A 19473-nucleotide genomic window follows, 5' to 3' on the forward strand; every position below is an offset into this window, starting at 1 on the left:
TGTTAGGGAAGAATATCCTCCCCTCATCCCACTCCCCAATTCAGAATTTAGACACATTATCCTTGTAGAGCCCTACCATATGGGCTCCTAATGTCACATTTTGTAAAACAGTAATGCTATGAACTAAAATGAGTAAAGGTTAACAACAATTACTTTGATTTCACAGTTTCACAAAGCAGCCAGTATATTGCTGAATTGAGAACAGCAACAAAAAATCACTAAGACTTTGAATTAGAGTTACCCTTTTCCATAATGCTCCTTAAGAAAAAAATACGAGGCAAAGGTAATGCTTCTTTTAGTCCTTTATTCAACAAATCAACCTTTACCTTGCAAATAAGTTTTACAGTTACCAAATGATGTTATTTCTGTGCCAGCAGACTTTTTATGTGTTTGGTTTTTTTGTTTTTGTTTTTGTTTTTTTGCTTTCTTGTTCTGGTGCTACCAGTTAAGTGAACAAAATGACATTAAAATTAAAGTTCTAGGAACACGTTTCAAAATAAAACCTGTTAAAGAAAACCAGGCTAGTGAGTCAGGTACTTACAAATACAAAACAAGTAAGCATAATTGCATAGATTAACTAGTACAAATTCAAATTCAGACAAAATAAAACAATGAATTTAATTAAATAAATGTAAAAGGCTCTTTCAAGTGTTTTCTTTTTTTCCATTAATGTTGCATGCACTTCCCTTTTACAACATGTTTTAATTTTTTTTTTTTTTTTTTTGGCACAATTGCTCTTGAATTTAAATATATGTTTTTAGGAGAGCAAGTTAAAAAAAGAGATTTTTTTTTTTCCATAAGGGTAAGTGAGATTAATGAAAATACATTTTGGAGCATTTTAAATATTTTATTTGAAAAGTGTAGTCATATAAAAAAAAATTTTAGTAACAAAGTATTTGCTAGTCTTGGTTCAATGAAGTCATCAGCATGTCCATAGCTGGTCCCAACTATTAGATAGATACTCACTCCCTCTTGCATTCAAATCTAATCAAATTAATTACCCAAATAACAGATCTAAAAAATTAAATATGAGTCTATATTTAGATGCTTGAAATATGGTCATATTCTGTGTTAGAGATAGAAGATTTTACTGGCAAAATTTAAAAACTGTCTCCTCAAAAATCATTTTATATGTGTGTGGGTATGCACACACATATGTATTATTTTTCCTTCTATAAGAACTATTTTGTTTGAAAGACTTGGCTTATTTATTAATGTGACTACAGGGTCCTCAAAATAAAAGCAGGCACAGCTGGTTAGTTTATGAATTATGCTGGATTATCAAGTTCAATTGATTAGAAAGAGTGGAATACCCTGTCACCTGATACTTAGAACCATCTGTACCACAAAAAAATGTTTATCTCATAAATTCACCATCAATTTGATAATCTTTGATATAACTACCCTGTTCTTTTGACTATACATAACACAAGAGAAAAACTTGTTATACTAAACTTTCTAACTTCCACTACAATAAAAAGGGCACAGATACAATCCTCTACTTAACAATATATAAAAAGGGGTTTGGCAGATACAGTCAGCATTATGGACACCATTTAAACCTGTATTTTATAGCTGTAGGTATTAAGTGTCTTGCCAAAAGCATAGTTTCATGATACATAATTTACAAAGTGTCATACTATTTAAAAGTATTCCTATATACATTTTCTTCTTGTAACATGCCTCTGATTTCCAGCAGAAACATTATAAATGCTATCATAAATGAAATCTTTCTTTACAGAATAGACTATGAATCATATCAAAAATGCTTTAGTTCCCATCTTAAAACAGTTGTATACTAATTTTTAAATAAGTACTTTAGGTATATAATTAGAAGTGTAAATAGCCTGCATATAACTATAAACGAAAAGACTGAGTTCAACAGTACCACATCTGCTTAGAAAGCTCTACCAAGTACATCACTGTGAAAATAACACACAGACACCATTTACATATGTATCTATAAATAAATATATATATATATACTTTTCCTATTGAAACTTTTTTTAAAAGCTTTATGGTTTGAAGAGGTTTTTGCTGTTAAAACATAAAACATGTACATTATGTTGACCAATCTGATACAAATGTAACTTAATACACTGATTTACAACAAGCAGCAGTATGGCCCTCCAACTATCATGAAAAAATGAAAAAAACAATTCCTAGTACAGATTTCAACTATATTAAAGAGTCCTTAGCAATTTTCATTAGTGTCATCCTTTAGTGTCCAAACATTAAGTCCATTTAATAAAATTTAACACGTAACAAGGTGATCTCTTCAGGATAATTTTGTCATTCAAGTACCCAAGTTTATTATTACACAGAAAGTGAAACTTTTCAATGACTGCTCTGAAAAAAATCAGAGAAAAGATTACAGTATTATTTTTGCTATGCAGCACTACTTTAGATTCATGATGGCATCTCTATCACGATGCTTTTTAAAATGAAGAGTGAAAAAATAATAAAACACTATTTCAAAAATGGTAGCATTTTTGGTCAAAATACAAAATATACTAATATAATAGCATTTACATGTTAAAAACACAAATATTTAAATGTTGTGTAATCATCTTAATGTGTTCAACATGAAGAACAGCTTTTCTCTTCACAATTGCCACATTTTAATTGATTATCAGTACAATACTTCTATGTTTTATAAATAAATTTTACAGGTTTTCTGCTGTAATTTTTTTTTTGCAAAGTATAACCTACAGCACAGTGATTTATAATTTAAGGTAACAGATATTTTCACATTCTAATTTAGCTTTTACACTATTTCATGCTTCTGAAGCTTTTTTGTTTTTGCTTCAAGATAGAGGTAGATTTAGTAGATTGGGCATGTCAGACTTACTGCCAAAATGCAATTATCAGCTGTACTGCCAATGTGCAGTTTCCAAGATGCGAGAAAAAAAACTCAGAACCATTATATATAATACTTTATCGAAGTTCTCCTTTTCAAGCTTAAGTTATTAAATAATTTCATATATATTTAATTGCTCACAAAGTTACAAAAAATAGGTAAGACAATAAAAACACAAATATACGTACACCAAAATAAAAAAACTAAAATGAAAGATTGCATCTAAATGGAAACTTCTTTTGTTTTGCTTTTTAAAAGTGCATCAACTTTTCCCTTTTCCTAAGTAAAAACACAGCAAACATTCCTACTGATATTGTAACAAAGAAGAGATCTCTGAAACTATCTTTCATAGCCAGTAATTTTTACCCCACCAAGTTAAAGTTGAAATCCTTCCATTGGTGCTTCCTGCTGCTGAAATACGAACTGTTGCTGACTTTCATCCACCTGAGGTACAATGCTGGGGTCATCTTCCTCCACACCAAAGTAATGTTCAATCAGATCAAAAGCCTTTTGGTAAATTTCCTGATTTTCATGGCTTTGCAGAAATTCAATTTTATCCAGACCTGTTTTACATATATATACATATATAAAGAAAACTGTTACTCAAGTTTCATTATATATGTGAACCAAAATAATGAAAACATAGCATTTGTCAGTCTATCATCAATGGGGGTGTTGGTCCTATCTAATTCTTGCACATACTGAGAGCCAACACAATTTATGTCTTAAACTTCAAGAATGACAGCATAAGGCAGTGTGGTAAAAGCACCAGCCTGGGAATCAAGAGATCATAGACTCTACCTTGTTAGCTGTGTGATTTTGACCAAATAACTTTGGTTTCTCTATACTTTAGTTTCTCAATTTTAAAATCAATTTCTCAACTTTAGATTATGTAACTCTACACGTCCTTTCCAGAGTAATTATGTTATTTATAAAAAGCACAAAAAAGGAAAAGCACCAAAACAAACACAAATGAAGAAACAAAAGGTGAGCAAACTAACATACATTCTCTCAGAGATAGAATCCAAGGAGATCAATATGGAATGAGTATTATTTACAAATCCAATATAGCTATTGTATAATATGCCAAAAGTATAACCTATAAGTGAAACTGAAAAAGCCTATTTTTACAAAATTAACAAAATCTAGAGCACTCTATTTTATTGCCTACAAGAAGAAAAATCTACACTTAGTCTGGGTGATGCTGAATATATTTTTCATTTAATTACAGGAAAACCTCTTCAACTGTATCATTGCAGAATAGTACTGAAGTACCAGCCAGAGCAATTAGGCAACAAAAAGAAATTAAAGCCATCTAATTCAAAACTGAAGAAGGGAAACTGTCACCATTTGCATGCTATCATATATAGAAAATCCTAGACTCCACCAAAAACCTTAAAACTAATCAATGAATTCAGTAAAGTAGCAGTATATAAATAAAATTAGTACAAAAATCTATTGCATTTCTATACATCCATAACAAACTATCAGAAAAAGAAATTAAAAAATAATCCCATTTACAAGTGCATCAAAAAGAATAAACTACCTAGGAATAAATTTAACCAAGGAGGTGAACGACCTGTACATTAAGAACTATAATGAAAGAAACTGAAGACAGTACAAATAAATGGAAAGATATTCTGTGCTAATGGGTTGGAAGAATTAATACTGTTAAAATGTCTATTCTACCCAAAACAATCTACAGATTCAATATACTCTGTGTCAAAATTCCAATGGCATTTTTCCAGAAATAGAACAAATAATCCTAAAATAAACATAAATATATTTGAGAGAGAGAGAGCACAGAAGGAGAGTGAGAGGGAGAAGCAGACTCCCCACTGGACAGGGAACCCGATATGTGGCTCGATTCCAGGGCCCCAGGGTCATGACCAGAGCCGAAGGTAGACACTTAATTGACTGAGCCACTCAGGTGCCTCTTTATAGACGCACACAGAACCCCAAATAGCCAAAAGCAGCTTTAAAAAAAGAACAAAGCTGGAGACATCATACTCTCTGATTTCAAACTGTATTACAAAGCTGTAATAATAAAAACTTACTAGCATAAAAACAGATCGATGGAATAGAGAGCCCAGAAAGAAACCCACATATAAAATCAATTAATTTACTACAAAGAAGCAAAGAATGTAAAATACAATGGGAAAAGGGCAGTCTTTTCAAAAAATGGTGCTGGAAAACTGGACAATCACACACAAAAGAGTGAAACTGGGCCACTAACATACACTGTACACAAAAACAAACTCTGAATACATTACTTGAATGTAAGATCTGAAACCATAAAGTAGAAGAAAACATCAGTGATAAACTTTTGACACTGGTCTTGTCAATATTTTAGAATTGACACCCAAAGCAAATACAACAAAAGTCAAAATAAACAAGTGGGATTACATCAAACTATAAAAAGCTTCTGCACAGCAAAGGAACCCATCAACAAAATCAACAAAATGAAAAGACAACCTATAGAATAGAGACAATATTTGCAAGTCATATACCTTAAGGAGTTAATGCCCAAATACATAAAGAACTGAACACCAACTCAACACCCAAAACAAGCAATCTGGCTAAAATATGGGCAGAGGACCTGAACAGAAACTATTCCAAAGAAGACAGATATCCAACAAGCACCTGAAAAGGTGTCCAACGTCAGTAATCATTAGGGAAATTTAAATAAAAACTGCAATGAAAATAATTGCCTCACATCTGTTAGAATGACTATTATCAAAAAGACTAGATATAACAAGTATAGGTAGATGTGGAACAAATGAGACCCTGGTGCACTGTTGGTAGGAATGTAAATTGGTGCAGCCACTATGGTAAACAGTACAGAGGTTCTTCAAAAATTAAACTACCCCCAAAAAACAGAACTATCACATAATTTAGCAATTCCACTTCTGGGTATTTATCCAAAGAAAATGCAAACACTAAGTAGAAAAGACATCTGCTATCCCAACGTTCACTGAAGCACTATTTAGGGTGGCTAAGATATGTGAGCAACATAACTGTTTACTGACAAATGAATGGATAAAAAGAAAAAAAAATGTACACATGTATACAATAAAATATTCAGCCATAAAAAAAGAATGTAATCTTGTCGTTTGTGACAACACGGATGGACCTTGATGGCATTATGCTAAATAAAATAAGCCACAGAGAGAATATAATCTCACACATATGTAAAATCCAAAAACAAACAACAACAAAAAATACCAAGCTCATAGATACAGAGAATGGACTGGTGGTTGCCAGTGGGGAAAGTTGGCAATATGGGTGAAGGAGGTCAAAAGGTACAAACTTCTAGTTATAAATAAGTCATAGAGAAATAACGTATAGCATGGGCACTAGAGTTAATAATATTGTATTATGTATTTATAAATTGCTAAGAAAGTAAATCTAACAAGTTCTCATCACAAGAAAAACATTTTGTAACTGTATGGTAATGGTTGTTAACTAGACTTACTATGGTGATCATGATAGTTTTACAGCATATACAAACATGGAATCATTATGTTGTATACCTGAGGGCAACTTGTAATGTTATATGTCAGTTAAAAAGAAGACTTGACTATAATGATACATTTTGAACTGACTGCTTACCATATGCTTCTTCAATGAGAGCACAGTATGGATTAATGCCTATTCCATTCTGCTTAGATTCTTGTTCTCCAAGACGTAAAATATTTTCAAGTCCATTTAAAGCCACTTGGACTATTTTAGAGTCCATAACAGTCAACAGGTCACAAAGTGGTTTAATGCAACCTAAGGCTACCAAATACCTTCAGAGTAATTTTAAAAAAAAGTGGAGGGAAAAAAAAACATTTAGAAAGACTTAAATATTATTTATAGCAAATATTCTTCAGTGAACTGTTCAATAAACAATTAAGAAAAGTATCTTTATACAAACTCGACATTAAAATATTTAAATTTTCACTTACATAGGAGCCTGAAAACTTTTTACTCTATTTTCATTTAACATAATTAGCAATAAATGAGATTACAAATATTACAAAAATACACATACAAGTAAATCGTTACTTGGACTGTTTCTGCATGGCATATGAATAGTATTAAGAACAACAGTGGTTTCAAGGTGCCAATATTTAAAGGTGAGTCTATGTGCACATACTAGGGTCATATAGAAGTAGGCAGAAATGAAGAGGGATAAGGGATACCTAAATCAAATTTCTCATAAAAACAATCATAGCTAATGCTCTAAAATACCACCTATGTTTCAGAAGCAATACTGAATACTGAATACTACATTATGAATAATTTTAATAAACAATGTTCACAAAGTTATTCCATTCATTTTTTAATACTTTGTTCTTTTCTAGTTTTTATTAGCTCCTTTCCATTCTCTATAATATAAACAAAGTAACTGATTTATTTAGTTGGCAAAAAGTCCATTAAAGCTAAAGAAAAAACACATGTACTTGTTTGAAGCTAGACTGCATGGCTTCAAGTCCCAATTCCACTCATTAGTTGTGTGACTTTGAGTGACTGCTCTATGCCTCAGTTTCTCCATCTTAAAATGGAGATAATAACAGTACCAAGCTCAGACAGTTGCTACAAAAATATAGTTAAGCATTCAATAAAAGTTAATTTCTTTTTTCCAAAGATTTTATTTATTTATTCTACAGAGAGAGACACAGTGAGAGAGGAACAGAAGCAAGGGGAGAGGGAGAAGGAGAAGCAGGCTTCCCGCTGAGCAGGTACCCTGATGCAGAGCTCAATCCCAGGCCCTGGGACCATGACCTGAGCTGAAGACAGACACTTAATGACTGAGCCACCCAGGTACCCCTAAAAGTTAGTTTCTACTCTTTTTTTTTTTTTTTTAAATTACATACCTTCACTAGAGCACTCAATTGCCATATACTATAGCTAATCAATATATTTGTTGATTGAATATTTCTTAGAGGTATGAAGTTAAAGGACATAAAATACATGAAGGTATCAGATACACCCTTGGCATTTAATAACTGAAATGACTTAGCACAACAACTGGCAATATGAGACATTCAATAAATATTAGTGGTATGCATGCTGAAACTAATTTGTAATCAAGATCTCCTCCCATATATGTAGAATTAATGAAATGATGAAAATGGTAAGAAGAAATAATGATCTCAGTTTGGACACTCGATTCACACCAATAAATTTAAGTAATAATATATGGACTAGACATAATAATGAAAATAATTACACAAAGAAACTTTGGCTCCCAAAGAAGATAAAAATAATATTAGTTGATAAAAAAAAAAATGAGAGCTGACCCTGTACATTGTTGGTGGGAAATGCAAGCTGGTGCAACCACTCTGGAAAACAGCATGGAGGTTCCTCAAAAAGTTGAAAATAGAGTTACCATATGACCCAGCAATCGCACTACTGGGTATTTACCCTAAAGATACCAAATGTAGTGATCTGAAGGGGTACGTGCACCCGAATGTTTAAAGCAGCAATGTCCACGATATCCAAACTATGGAAAGAACCTAGATGTCCATCAACAGATGAATGGATAAAGAAGATGTGGTACAGATATACAATGGAATACTAGCAGCCATCAAAATAAATGAAATCTTGCTATTTGTGACGACATGGGTGGAACTAGAGGGTATTATGCTTAGCGAAATAAGTCAATCAGAGAAAGACAATTATCATATGATCTCCCTGATATGAGGAAGTGGAGAGGCAACGTGGGGGGTTTGGGAGGAAAGGAATAAATGAAACAAGATGGGATTAGGAGGGAGTCAAACCATAAGAGACTCTTAATCTCACCAAACAAACTGAGGGTTGCGGGGGTTGGGGGGGGAGGTAAGGAGAGCGTGGTGGGGTTATGGACACTGGGGAAGGTATGTGCTATGGTGAGTGCTGTGAAGTGTAAACCTGGCGATTCACAGACCTGTACCCCTGGGGCTAATAACACATTATATGTTAATAAAAAAATTTAAAAATTAAAAAAAAATGCAAGCTAGAACAAGGGGAAGACCTTGTTTTATTATTCTTTATATTCATAACATAATGAGATGGAAATGTAATAGAAAGAGGTAGAATGGGAGAGATGTTATCAATATATAAAAATATAAATCTTAGACACAAGATAATAGCACAAACGAAGGCAATAAGGCAAAGCTGTCACAACAGATTATCTCAAAATTCTCTCAGTAATTTGTAAAATAGCTAGCAGCTGCCTTATTTTATAAATTAAGACATAAATTAAATATTCATTAGAAAATACTTCCTAAACAGTCACTTCAAGAAACCCAAAGAGTCCTGAGTTTCACAGACAAATCCATAGAACAAGAAGATTCTGTAGGAAGTCAGGCTCTTATGCAAGCGCAAAGTAGAACCTTGTTATGGGGCAAAAGAGAGTAAAAAGCACAAGATAAAAAGAAATTTAGGAATCAATTCTGATCATAAAAGTTGTGAAGATTACAAATAACAATGATAATATTAGCCAATCTTAGTAGAGAACTTAATGTTTAGGTACCACGTCAAGTGCTTTAAATGTATGAATCCCAGGGTGCCTGGGTGGCTCAGTGGGTAAGGCCTTTGCCTTTGGCTCAGGTCATGATCCCAGGGTCCTGGGATCAAGACCCGCGTTGGGCTCTCTGCTCGGCAGAGAGCCTGCTTCCTCCTCTCTCTCTGCCTGCCTCTCTGCCTATTTGTGATCTCTCTCTGTCAGGTAAATAAATAAAATCTTTAAAAAAATTAAAAAAATAAAAAAATAAAAAATAAATAAATGTATGAATCTCATTTAATTATCAGGAGACTACCATAAGGTATTATCTGTTATCAAATTCACTTAAAAAATGAAGAACCTGGGGTGCCTGGGTGGCTCAGTGGGTTAAACCTCTGCCTTCAGCTCAGGTCATGATCTCAGGGTCCTGGGGTCGAGCCCCACATTGGGCTCTCTGCTCAGCAGGGAGCCTGCTTCCCCCTCTCTCTGCCTGCTTCTCTGCCTACTTGTGATCTCTATCTGTCAAATAAATAAATAAAATCTTTAAAAAAAAAAAAAGAAGAAGAAGAAGAAACTGTGGATCAGACAGGTAAAATGACTTTGTCAAAGCCATACAACTTTTACTGAAAAAACAGGATTTGAAAGCAGCCTGACTTCAAAGCCCATGTACCTAGTATTTATGTTGTTAGTAAAAGAAACAAGTAAACAAACAACAAAAGGCCTATCAAAAAAGCTACTGTGAAAGAAAAAAAAGGAAACAATTATAGGGAAAGAAAAGATACCATCCACAGGTAAGGCTAACAACTGACTAGGAGAACATTACTATAAAAACAAATGTCTATTTCAGTATTATCTTTTATTTTATTTTTAAAAATTATTTTAAATAAGTGGATGTTCAAATTCATTAGCCATTTCTATATAATACAGTTATATGCATGTGACTCTAATAGTATAAAAAAAATTTAGTGTCCATTAGAGTATATTTTGCAAATTAATATAAACTATTCTTTTTCAGATTTTTAATCTCTGATTTTTCATAAATAGTCTGCCAAGGCAAGTGATGTTAACTATCCTTTACTGAAAAACATTAAAAACAAAAAATTACTGTGAATGAATAATATAACTGATATAACAAATGCTTTCATTTAACATTAAAAATGCATTTTAAATTGACTTAGAAATAATACTTTAGTTTCATCAACAAATAAAAAGTATGTAGTACTTTATTTTATTCCATGTGCATTAAAAAAAATAAATATAAAAAAACCCTGTATCACACCTTATTTGTTCTGGAGTACCTCCTGATGTTGCATTAGTTATAGCCCAAGCTGCTTCTTTCCTGGTGCGAAACTCTGCTTTCTGAAGAATCTCAATCAAAACAGGAAAAATATTTGCATCTATAACAGCCTGAGGAGGAAAAATGATACAACATAAACAGTCCCAATGCTATTTCTAAAATGTTGTAAGTAGAGAAAATATAAGACCCATTGGCTTTAAAATGACTATTTGGAAATAACTTTGGAAATCTTTCTAATCTTCCAACAAACTTTCACATACTTTCAAGACTGGAAAAAATATTAACAGAATATTAATTTAAAGATGATAAAGCTCAGTTGGTTAAGGGTCTGCCTTGGCTCAGGTCATGATCCCAGAGACCTGGGACTGAGCCCCACATCCTACTCCCCGCTAAACGGGGAGCCTGCTTCTCCCTCTGTCCTTCACCCCAATCACATTCTCTCTCACTCACTTTATTATTAAATAAATAAATAAATAAAATCATCAAAAAAAAAAAAAAAGATGATAAAGCACAAGGTAAATACTTGATCAAAATGGATAGGTAATTTTTGACTCAAGAAGCCTGATAAGACCCTAATAAATCATTACTTAAAAGTTGAGAGGAAGGGTCATTACCAAGCTTATTTAAAACTAATAAAAATCAATCCCTTTTTAAGACCAGCCTTATGCATGCAACACTGTGGGCAGTTTTATACACACACATATACAATTCCTCACTAGATTACTATAAATGAATGTTGTTATTTTAGAGGAGAAAAGACCATTTTCTGTAAAATACTTTTCAAGAATTTTTTTTAAGTAACTCACTAAAAAAAAAAAAAAAAAAAAAAATCACTCATAAAATGCTGACTTTTGTCCAAACTGACTTAAGAGATCTTGCTGTTTTCTTAGATCTGGAAGGATTTACCTGAATCTGAGCTCTATTTCCAGCAGTGATGTTAGAAACAGTCCAGCAGGCTTCTTTTCTGATTGATTCCTTTGGGCTACTCAACAAGTGTAAGAGACATGGTAATGCAGAGCAATTCAAAATTACCTGAAACAGAAATCAGGAATGGTAACGAAGTCTCATAGCAAAAAACTACACAACGATAGGCGAATGATTTACAGAAATACAAAAATCACTCTTGAAAAACTAAATTAAGAAAAAAGAAATTCATCTCAAAGTAAAACTTAGGTGCTCGCTACCTTCTACTCTCCCACTTCACCAAACATCCTGCAGTAAAGTGCTCTGTCAAACCACTAAAATGAGAATAAGCAGGACACTGAGAAGTGTGTCCCTCATATTTATGAATACACTCAAGAATTCAACTGATACAACACTTCAAGAGAGATTTAGTGACTGATCACGATCCAACCTCTAGTTTAACCAAATGAAATGGAAAAAAAAAAAATCAAAAATTTTCAAAGTACCTGACCTCAGAATAGGTAAGAAACCTCAATGTACAGAATAAGTCAATTTTTTCATTCAACTTTTTTTTTTTACTGTTCTGCTTTTCTTTCAGAACATACTAAAGAAGTACGCTCTGAGCAGATAAAGACAATTATATGGTTTTACTTGTATGTGAACATAAGGAATAGCATGGAAGACATCAAGAGAAGGAAGGGAAAGATGGAGGGGATTTTGGAACTCAGAGCGGGAGATGAACCATGACAGGCTATGGACTCCTCTGGGAAACAAACTGAGGTTTTCAGAGGGGAGGGAGGTGGGGGGAATGGGTTAGCCTGGTGATGGGTATTAAGGAGGGCACAGACTGCATGGAGCACTGGGTGTTAAACACAAACAATGAATCATGGAACACTACATCAAAAACTAATGATGTACTATTTGGTAACTAACAAAACATAATAAAATTTTTACAAATTTTTAAAAATGTAAATTAAAGTGAAAGTAAAAAATTAAAATACTTTGTTTTTAAAAAAAAATAAAATAAAATTTCAAACATAGGGAGTGCCTGGGTGACACAGTTGGTTAGGGATCCAAAACCAAGGTTTTGGTTCAGGTCAAAATCTCAGGATTGTGGAGACTGGGTCCCGAGTTTGGCTCCACGCTCAGTGAAGAGTGTGCTTGTCCCTCTCCCTCCCGCTCTGTCCCTACCTTCACTGCTAATGTGTGCTCTCTCTTTCTCTTAAATAAATAAATAAATAAATAAAATCTTAAAAAAAAAAAAAAAAGGAAGTATGTTCTACTTCGTTCCTTTACATCTTTACACTCTTCCTTCCACAGCATAACTAATTATGTTCCTATTTTCAGAATACCCACAAGATTTACATTAAATTTACTTGGTGATGAATGTATGAAGCAGTGTACCAAAATTCTGCTGAAAAGTGTTATGTTTAGAAGGGCATTCTCATTTAAAGAGCTATTTTAAATTAATAACTATCAATTACTAAGGATCAACTGTTTAATAACTAATATACCTAAATAGGACTTGAAAAGATTAAACGTGAAAGATAACATGTAAATTAAAATAAAGTTTAAGTTATGGTGGCAAACAAAGGAGAATCTAATGTATTACAGAGTTTCAGTTCCTATCTTCAAGAAAGACTGCTCCAGATCTAAGTCAATTGTGATCACACCTTTTCTGGTATCTCACTATTCTCCAAAAGACAGACAGACACACAAACACACACATAGTTACAAATCTGGAAAATATTTCCTTGCTATCTTTTCTTCCATTCTCGTAATCTAGGTCTTCAATCTGCTATAAAATGTTGGGGTACCAGGTGGTGGGTATTATAGAGGGCACGGATTGCATGGAGCACTGGGTGTGGTGAAAAAATAATGAATACTGTTATGCTGAAAATAAATAAATTTAATTAAAAAAAGATTTAATGTAATAAAACTCAAAAAAAAAAAAAAGGGCCCTCCTATTTCCAACCAACCCCATGCTTAAACTATAATCAATCACCATTTCACCAACAGGTCCTTCTCCAGTCAAGCTTAATGTCTCTTAAATACAACTCACACGGGGCACCTGGGTGGCTCAGTGGGTTAAGCCTCTGCTTTCAGCTCAGGTCATGATCTCAGGGTCCTGGGATCAAGCCCTGCATCCAGCTCTCTGCTCAGCAGGGAGCCTGCTTCCCCCTCTCTCTCTGCCTGCCTCTCTGCCTACTTGTGATCTCTCTGTCAAATGAATAAAATCTTAAAAAAAAAAAATACAACTCACACATGTCTGCTTCTACACCTATGATCACATAAATCTCTTCTAGTTTACTTAAATTCTTCCCCAACTTAAGGATATAGCTTTAGTTACAACTTCTTTATGGAATCTACAAAGATTTCTCAGCACAGTGATTTCTTTTTTAAAGTTCTATAGCATTTACTGACCAATCAGTTCTCAAGAAACATACACTGATAAGTAATTTGCTTTGCTTTAATATATATTTTCTCCTCAATTTTATTTTAAGTCCCTCAAGAGCCATCCTACTATCTTGTACTTCTTTGTATTGATATAGATCTAGGACAGTGCTTTCACATATAGCTATTCAAGGCTGATCTTGATTATCAAGAATATGCTTACTGTCACATTATAGATGCTTATATAATTATGGTAATGCTAAAGTCTTAATATGTAAACCAAGTAGTATGAAACTAAATAAATTTCTTAAAATCCATTATCTTAACAATTTATCATATTAAAGTCTGAACTCACCTGTGTTTGAATATCATCACCAGTCACAATATTACCAACTGCTCTTAATGCAGGCGATACAACTTTATAATCATTATGCCTAAAAATAATAAAAACATGAACTTAAATACTATGCAAGAGTTAAAATTTACAAAAGAATTGCAAAAATAATACAAAATAGTCCTATATATCTTTACCCAGAGATCCCACTCAAGTTTCACTAATTATGCCAGTAATACTTCTGTAATAGAGAATCTAATCCAGGCTTATGTATTATACCCAGTTGTTATGTCTCTAGTCTCTTTTAATTAAAAAGTTTCTATTTTTTCCTTTATTTCATGATTTTGGCATTTATAATGATCATAAAGCAATTATAGGTTTTGTCCAACGTTTCCTCATGATTAAGATACAAATTATATACTCTTAGTTAGGATATCACAAATGCAACCATCTTTTCAATACATAGGATAGCATCTGATACCTGTTTTGTCCACAATAGTGGCACTGAATTCCAGTCACTTAAAATGGTGTCTGTCAGATTTCTCCACTTCAATATACTGTTTTTCCCTTTATAATTAATATTTTTGAGAGGATATACTTTTAGACTATGTTAAATCCCATTCCTTAAGCCTCTTTCACCAATGACTACTTTCACCACCTCTTGATGTGTATTGTCTGAATTATCAATATTGTTTGTTGCCAATGATAATTTTGTAATACCATCATTCCAACTACACGCTTTTCAGTCTATCTATTGATCTATCTACTTATTTTAGTGGGGCTCATGAATTCCTATTTTGTTCAATGCTATAACATATTATTATAATTTATTTTAATGCTCAAATCATCTGAAGCTTGGAAGTTAGAACAGCAGGAGTCCCTGCAAGCGGGTTTTTTGTGTTCTTTTGATAGTTCTTCACTCTTTAAGCACTTACTACTTTCCGGGTTCATCTTATTTTTTCTCAATCCCAGCCCTAGAATCAGCCATTTATCCAAGAATTTTGGTTCCTCTTAATGAAGAGTAGCATTTAAAAACCAAGACCTGGTGTGTTCAGCTTTTTAGTATAGATGTGTCACTACTCCCGTGCCCTTTAAGAGGACATATACACACACATACACACACTTATTTCTACATCTATCTCTTTATGTTGAAAGCCATGAGTTCACATTCTCCAGTTCTAATCTAATACCACAAGATTATTCTGGCTTTCCTCCTTTCCATATTTATATCTCCATTCTCTTAGAATAAGAAACTGGCTTCTGATCCAGCTAGGCTGTTATCCATCATGTGTTGCTCCAGCCTGCTTGTTATGCTGCTCTAGTGGGTGCCATCCTCAAGCTTGAGCCCTGATCCCCCCATTGAACCTGCCTGCCTACCCTTCTCAGATGTTGTCTTTGGAGTAGAGCCACAACCCCTTCTCAGACCTCTCATCTTTGTGCCATCTGCTTCATTTGAGCCTACCTAATGGCTTTTTGACAAAAGGAAGTAGTATAAAGTCTTTTTAAAGAAAAAAGATCATTTTAAAACAAATTATAAGTTTTTAACTTCTTTTATAAAAAATATGTTCTTTTTAAAGAAGGTAGCAATAATAGTCTAGCAAGTGGACTTTTACAGCAATTAGTTACTTAGTGAACAATTACAGTTACTGTAATGAACAATTAACTAGATTACTGGTTCTGTACAAGCAGGTACCTTGGGCATTCCATATATACCTGTTGAATTAAGTCCCTGCCAGTCATAAAAAGATTAAAACCAGTGAAATACATTCACAAAATGATAGTTCCAACTAAGGATGGGATACAAATTTAAGAAGGTCAACTCTTCACATTATTAGCTGTTCTGAAAAATGAGGCTGATGGCTTTTCAATACTTCCTGAAGATAGTCACTTTTAAGATCTTTATAAGGCCATTACTCTAACTGCTAAATTTAATACACAATCATAAATTATAGTTACATCAAAAGTTCCACCAATCTTCGACAGACTCCAGAATCAATGACTGCTTGAATTTTATCATTGGGTCCATCAGAAAGATAAGAAAGGGCCCAGCATACATCTGCTAATACATCTGGGTCACTGCTGAACAACAATCGTGACAAGACATTTAAGCAAGGTGAAACCTGGAAGAAAAGAAAAGAGCCAATATTTAACAATTTTCTCTGTTTAAGACCAAATTTCTTTAGGAAAAATATAGAATCCCATTTTAAAATAAAAATTCAATGCTATAAAAATGCCGGAAAAATTGAAATGTTCTATTGTCTTAAAAAATAATGATCGTATACGAGAACATGTAACTGATTTTTTCCAATTAATCTTTTTTTTTTAAAGATTTATTTATTTTAGAGAGAGACAGCACAAATGAGCTGGGGGAGGGAAAGAGGGAGAAAGAGAAGGGAAGCAGACTCCCCACAGAGCAGGGAGCTCAATGCAGGGCTTGATCCCAGGACCCTGAGATTATGATCTGACCTGAAACCAAGAACTGGACGCTTAACCAACTGAGCCGCCCAGGAGCCCCTCCAATTAATCTTACATTAGATATGTGTAATTTAAAACTTTTTTAAGAGTAACGAAATACATGTTTGGGATCCCCTATCTTTAAATCACACACATAACACACCCAAAAAAGGCATACCAAAATTAAGAGAAGTAAAAATGTTTTAGTTAACTAAAAATGTTTCATTTTTTAAGTGTTTAATATGATCATGAAATATGATCTAACTGAAATAAACCTCACCCTACTTATTACATGTACATTACCAGAAACAAATCTAATAATCAGTTGAGGACTAAAGGTGTAGAAAATACAAAAAGAAATCTGAAAGGTTTTTAGATTCACTAGCTGTATGACCATGGGCAAATTATCTAATATTTCTGAAGCACAATTTCTTCACTTACAAAACAGGGATTAAACAATATTGTTAAATTACTAAAAATGCATGTAGCATCTTAGAACAGTGTCTGACATACAGTAAGCACAGAGGAGATACTACCTCTTTTTATTGCCATGATCGGTATTGATTCTACTACAATCCCTAAAGTTTTTTTTAAAGAGGTTTTTTTTTTTTTTAAGATTTTTATTTATTTATTTGACAGAGAGAAAGAAATGGCACAATCAGGGGGAGCAGCAGGCAGAGGCAGAGGGTGAAGTATGGGATCATGACCTGAGCCAAAGTCAGATGCTTAACCAACTAAACTACCCAGCTGTCCCATTTTTTAATTTTTTTTTTAAGATTTTATTTATTTGACAGAGATCACAACTAGGCAGAGAAGCAGAGAGAGAGGAGAAAGCAGGCTCCCTGCTGAGCAGAGAGTCCAATGTGGGGCTTGATCCCAGGACTCTGGGATCATGACCTGAGCCGAAGGCAGAGCCACTGAGCCACCCAGGCACCCCCTGTTTTGTTTTTTTTTAACAGCAACCTAAAGTATACCTCAGATAAGAGCTGTATATGAAATTTAGATATACCACAAATAAAGAGTAATGACAACTTTTTTAAGGTTCTAGTACTTAAGATAAATTTTCTCTTTACCTCTGCTTTAAAGATTGCCGGTACATAAACTATAACCTTCTAAAAATACTTATCTATCTTTTCACTGGGCCCTTCTGTCAGGATGACACTAGGGCCCATGAACAAAAACCAAAGTTTGCTTTTTTAAAAATATTTTGTAATAGATGTGCTTGTAAGTTAATAAAACAAATCTGTACAACTGGATCCTTTCCAAACAATCATGCCTTCACGCTTGTCAATGACCTCCTCCTTCCTTGAAGAGAAATGTGAGAATCATTTTTTAAAGCAAATAGAAATTTTTGAGTTAAAAAATAAGCATACAAATCTGTATCTTTTTATTGATTTAAAAAACAAAGCACTACAGATTTCTAGTTTTAAGGGAGCAAAATAAAACCATTTCTGACCCACAGTCTTCTCAGAAACAAGGAAAAGAAGAAAGTGAAATATAAATCCCATTTCTAAGGAATATAGCAGACATCTGTAATCATGCCCACAATATATTGTGGACAGGATTATGAGAAGAGAAAGGGGATACCTCAATGCCTGGAGAGGGAACTACCAAAAAGAAGAAAGCTAATTTAAAAAAAAAAAAAAGAACAAGAAAGCTAATTTATCCTGCAACAATCACTTCAAAGAGCCTAAAGAATCAAAAGTTCCAGTTATCACAGAGGGCACAGAAGAGGAATGATGCTAAAACAGAAAGAAACCTTAAAAGGTTAAATGAGAAACACGTTAGACTATAGGTAGGTGTCTAATATTCTTAATGCTACCAAAGACTAGAGGTTTATTTTAAGGAACTGAAAAATGAAAAGTGAACTATAGAAACTGAACTTTGGGGTATCAGATATACACGAGTTTGAAATAAAGCATGAGACCAGAAATTACAGAATAAGTAAAAGTTTATACACTGACGGACGAAAGCCTCTAGTCCTCCTCTAATGTCCAGCTCGCCCCTCTCCAGTAGTATTATCTGTTCTACACCTCAACCCAATCTATTTACTTTCCAGCAGAAGACTGGAAAATCTGTCTCTGGAGAAACGAATGGTCTCAGAAAATACAGAAATTTTGAGTTCCTCATAGAAAACATGGTTTTGCTGCCCAATTACTCTATAATGAAGCCCAAGAAATGACGAATCTAAACACTCACCTCTCTATCTATTTTTCATTTTAGCTTTTAGTGTCTGCCTCCCAAGTATGTCCAGAGTGCCCAGGATCACCAGTTATGTGAAATTTCCCAGTAAAAAAGAGACTAAGACAAAAAAACCATAAACAAAATAAAAACGTTTTATACAGAGAAGCAGACACCAGAAAAAAGAAAACTTCAAAAAAAATTATAAATCCTCAGGCAGATAATCTGGTGAGTCCATAAAAAAAGCTGTAACACCGATACAGAAAAATTCCACCTAAAGATGAGTAATCTGAGAACAAAAAAAAATCCTTGAAAATTATTGTGAAAATAAAAATTTCAAAAAAAAGTGAATAAAATATCTCATAGAAAATCACAGAAAAGTTATTAAAAAAAAGTCTTAAGTCTTATTAATATAAATTACAGTAAGTTTGGAATACATAAATAACCAAAAAGAGTCAACGATTCCTAACTGAGGAGTTTATATTTTAGTGGAAGAAAGATTTTTTAAAAAATTAAATGTATAAAACATTTTTTTTAAAGATTTTATTTATTTGTTTGACAGACAGAGATCACTAGTA

The 19473-nt window shown here is 33.3% G+C and overlaps 1 protein-coding gene across 4 annotated transcripts in view; it reads right to left on the reverse strand.

Annotated features, from left to right (window-relative positions):
- Nucleotides 1-811: 811 nt before the first annotated feature.
- Nucleotides 812-19473, reverse strand: part of KPNA5 (karyopherin subunit alpha 5) — a 48008-nt gene continuing 29346 nt past the window's right edge. For 2 of the 4 annotated variants that reach the window (XM_032339722.1, XM_032339720.1), the window contains 6 exons: nucleotides 16217-16380; nucleotides 14282-14360; nucleotides 11536-11661; nucleotides 10612-10739; nucleotides 6473-6651; nucleotides 3053-3423 (listed from right to left, as the gene is read on the reverse strand). In XM_032339722.1, coding sequence (XP_032195613.1) covers nucleotides 3236-3423; nucleotides 6473-6651; nucleotides 10612-10739; nucleotides 11536-11661; nucleotides 14282-14360; nucleotides 16217-16380 — 864 coding nt within the window. In that variant the 3' untranslated portion in view covers nucleotides 3053-3235. The other 2 variants (XM_032339721.1, XM_032339723.1) reach the window with 2 other exon arrangements.

This window comes from Mustela erminea, chromosome 4 (assembly GCF_009829155.1).
Source record: "Mustela erminea isolate mMusErm1 chromosome 4, mMusErm1.Pri, whole genome shotgun sequence".
In the NCBI taxonomy this organism is placed as follows: domain Eukaryota; kingdom Metazoa; phylum Chordata; class Mammalia; order Carnivora; family Mustelidae; genus Mustela; species Mustela erminea.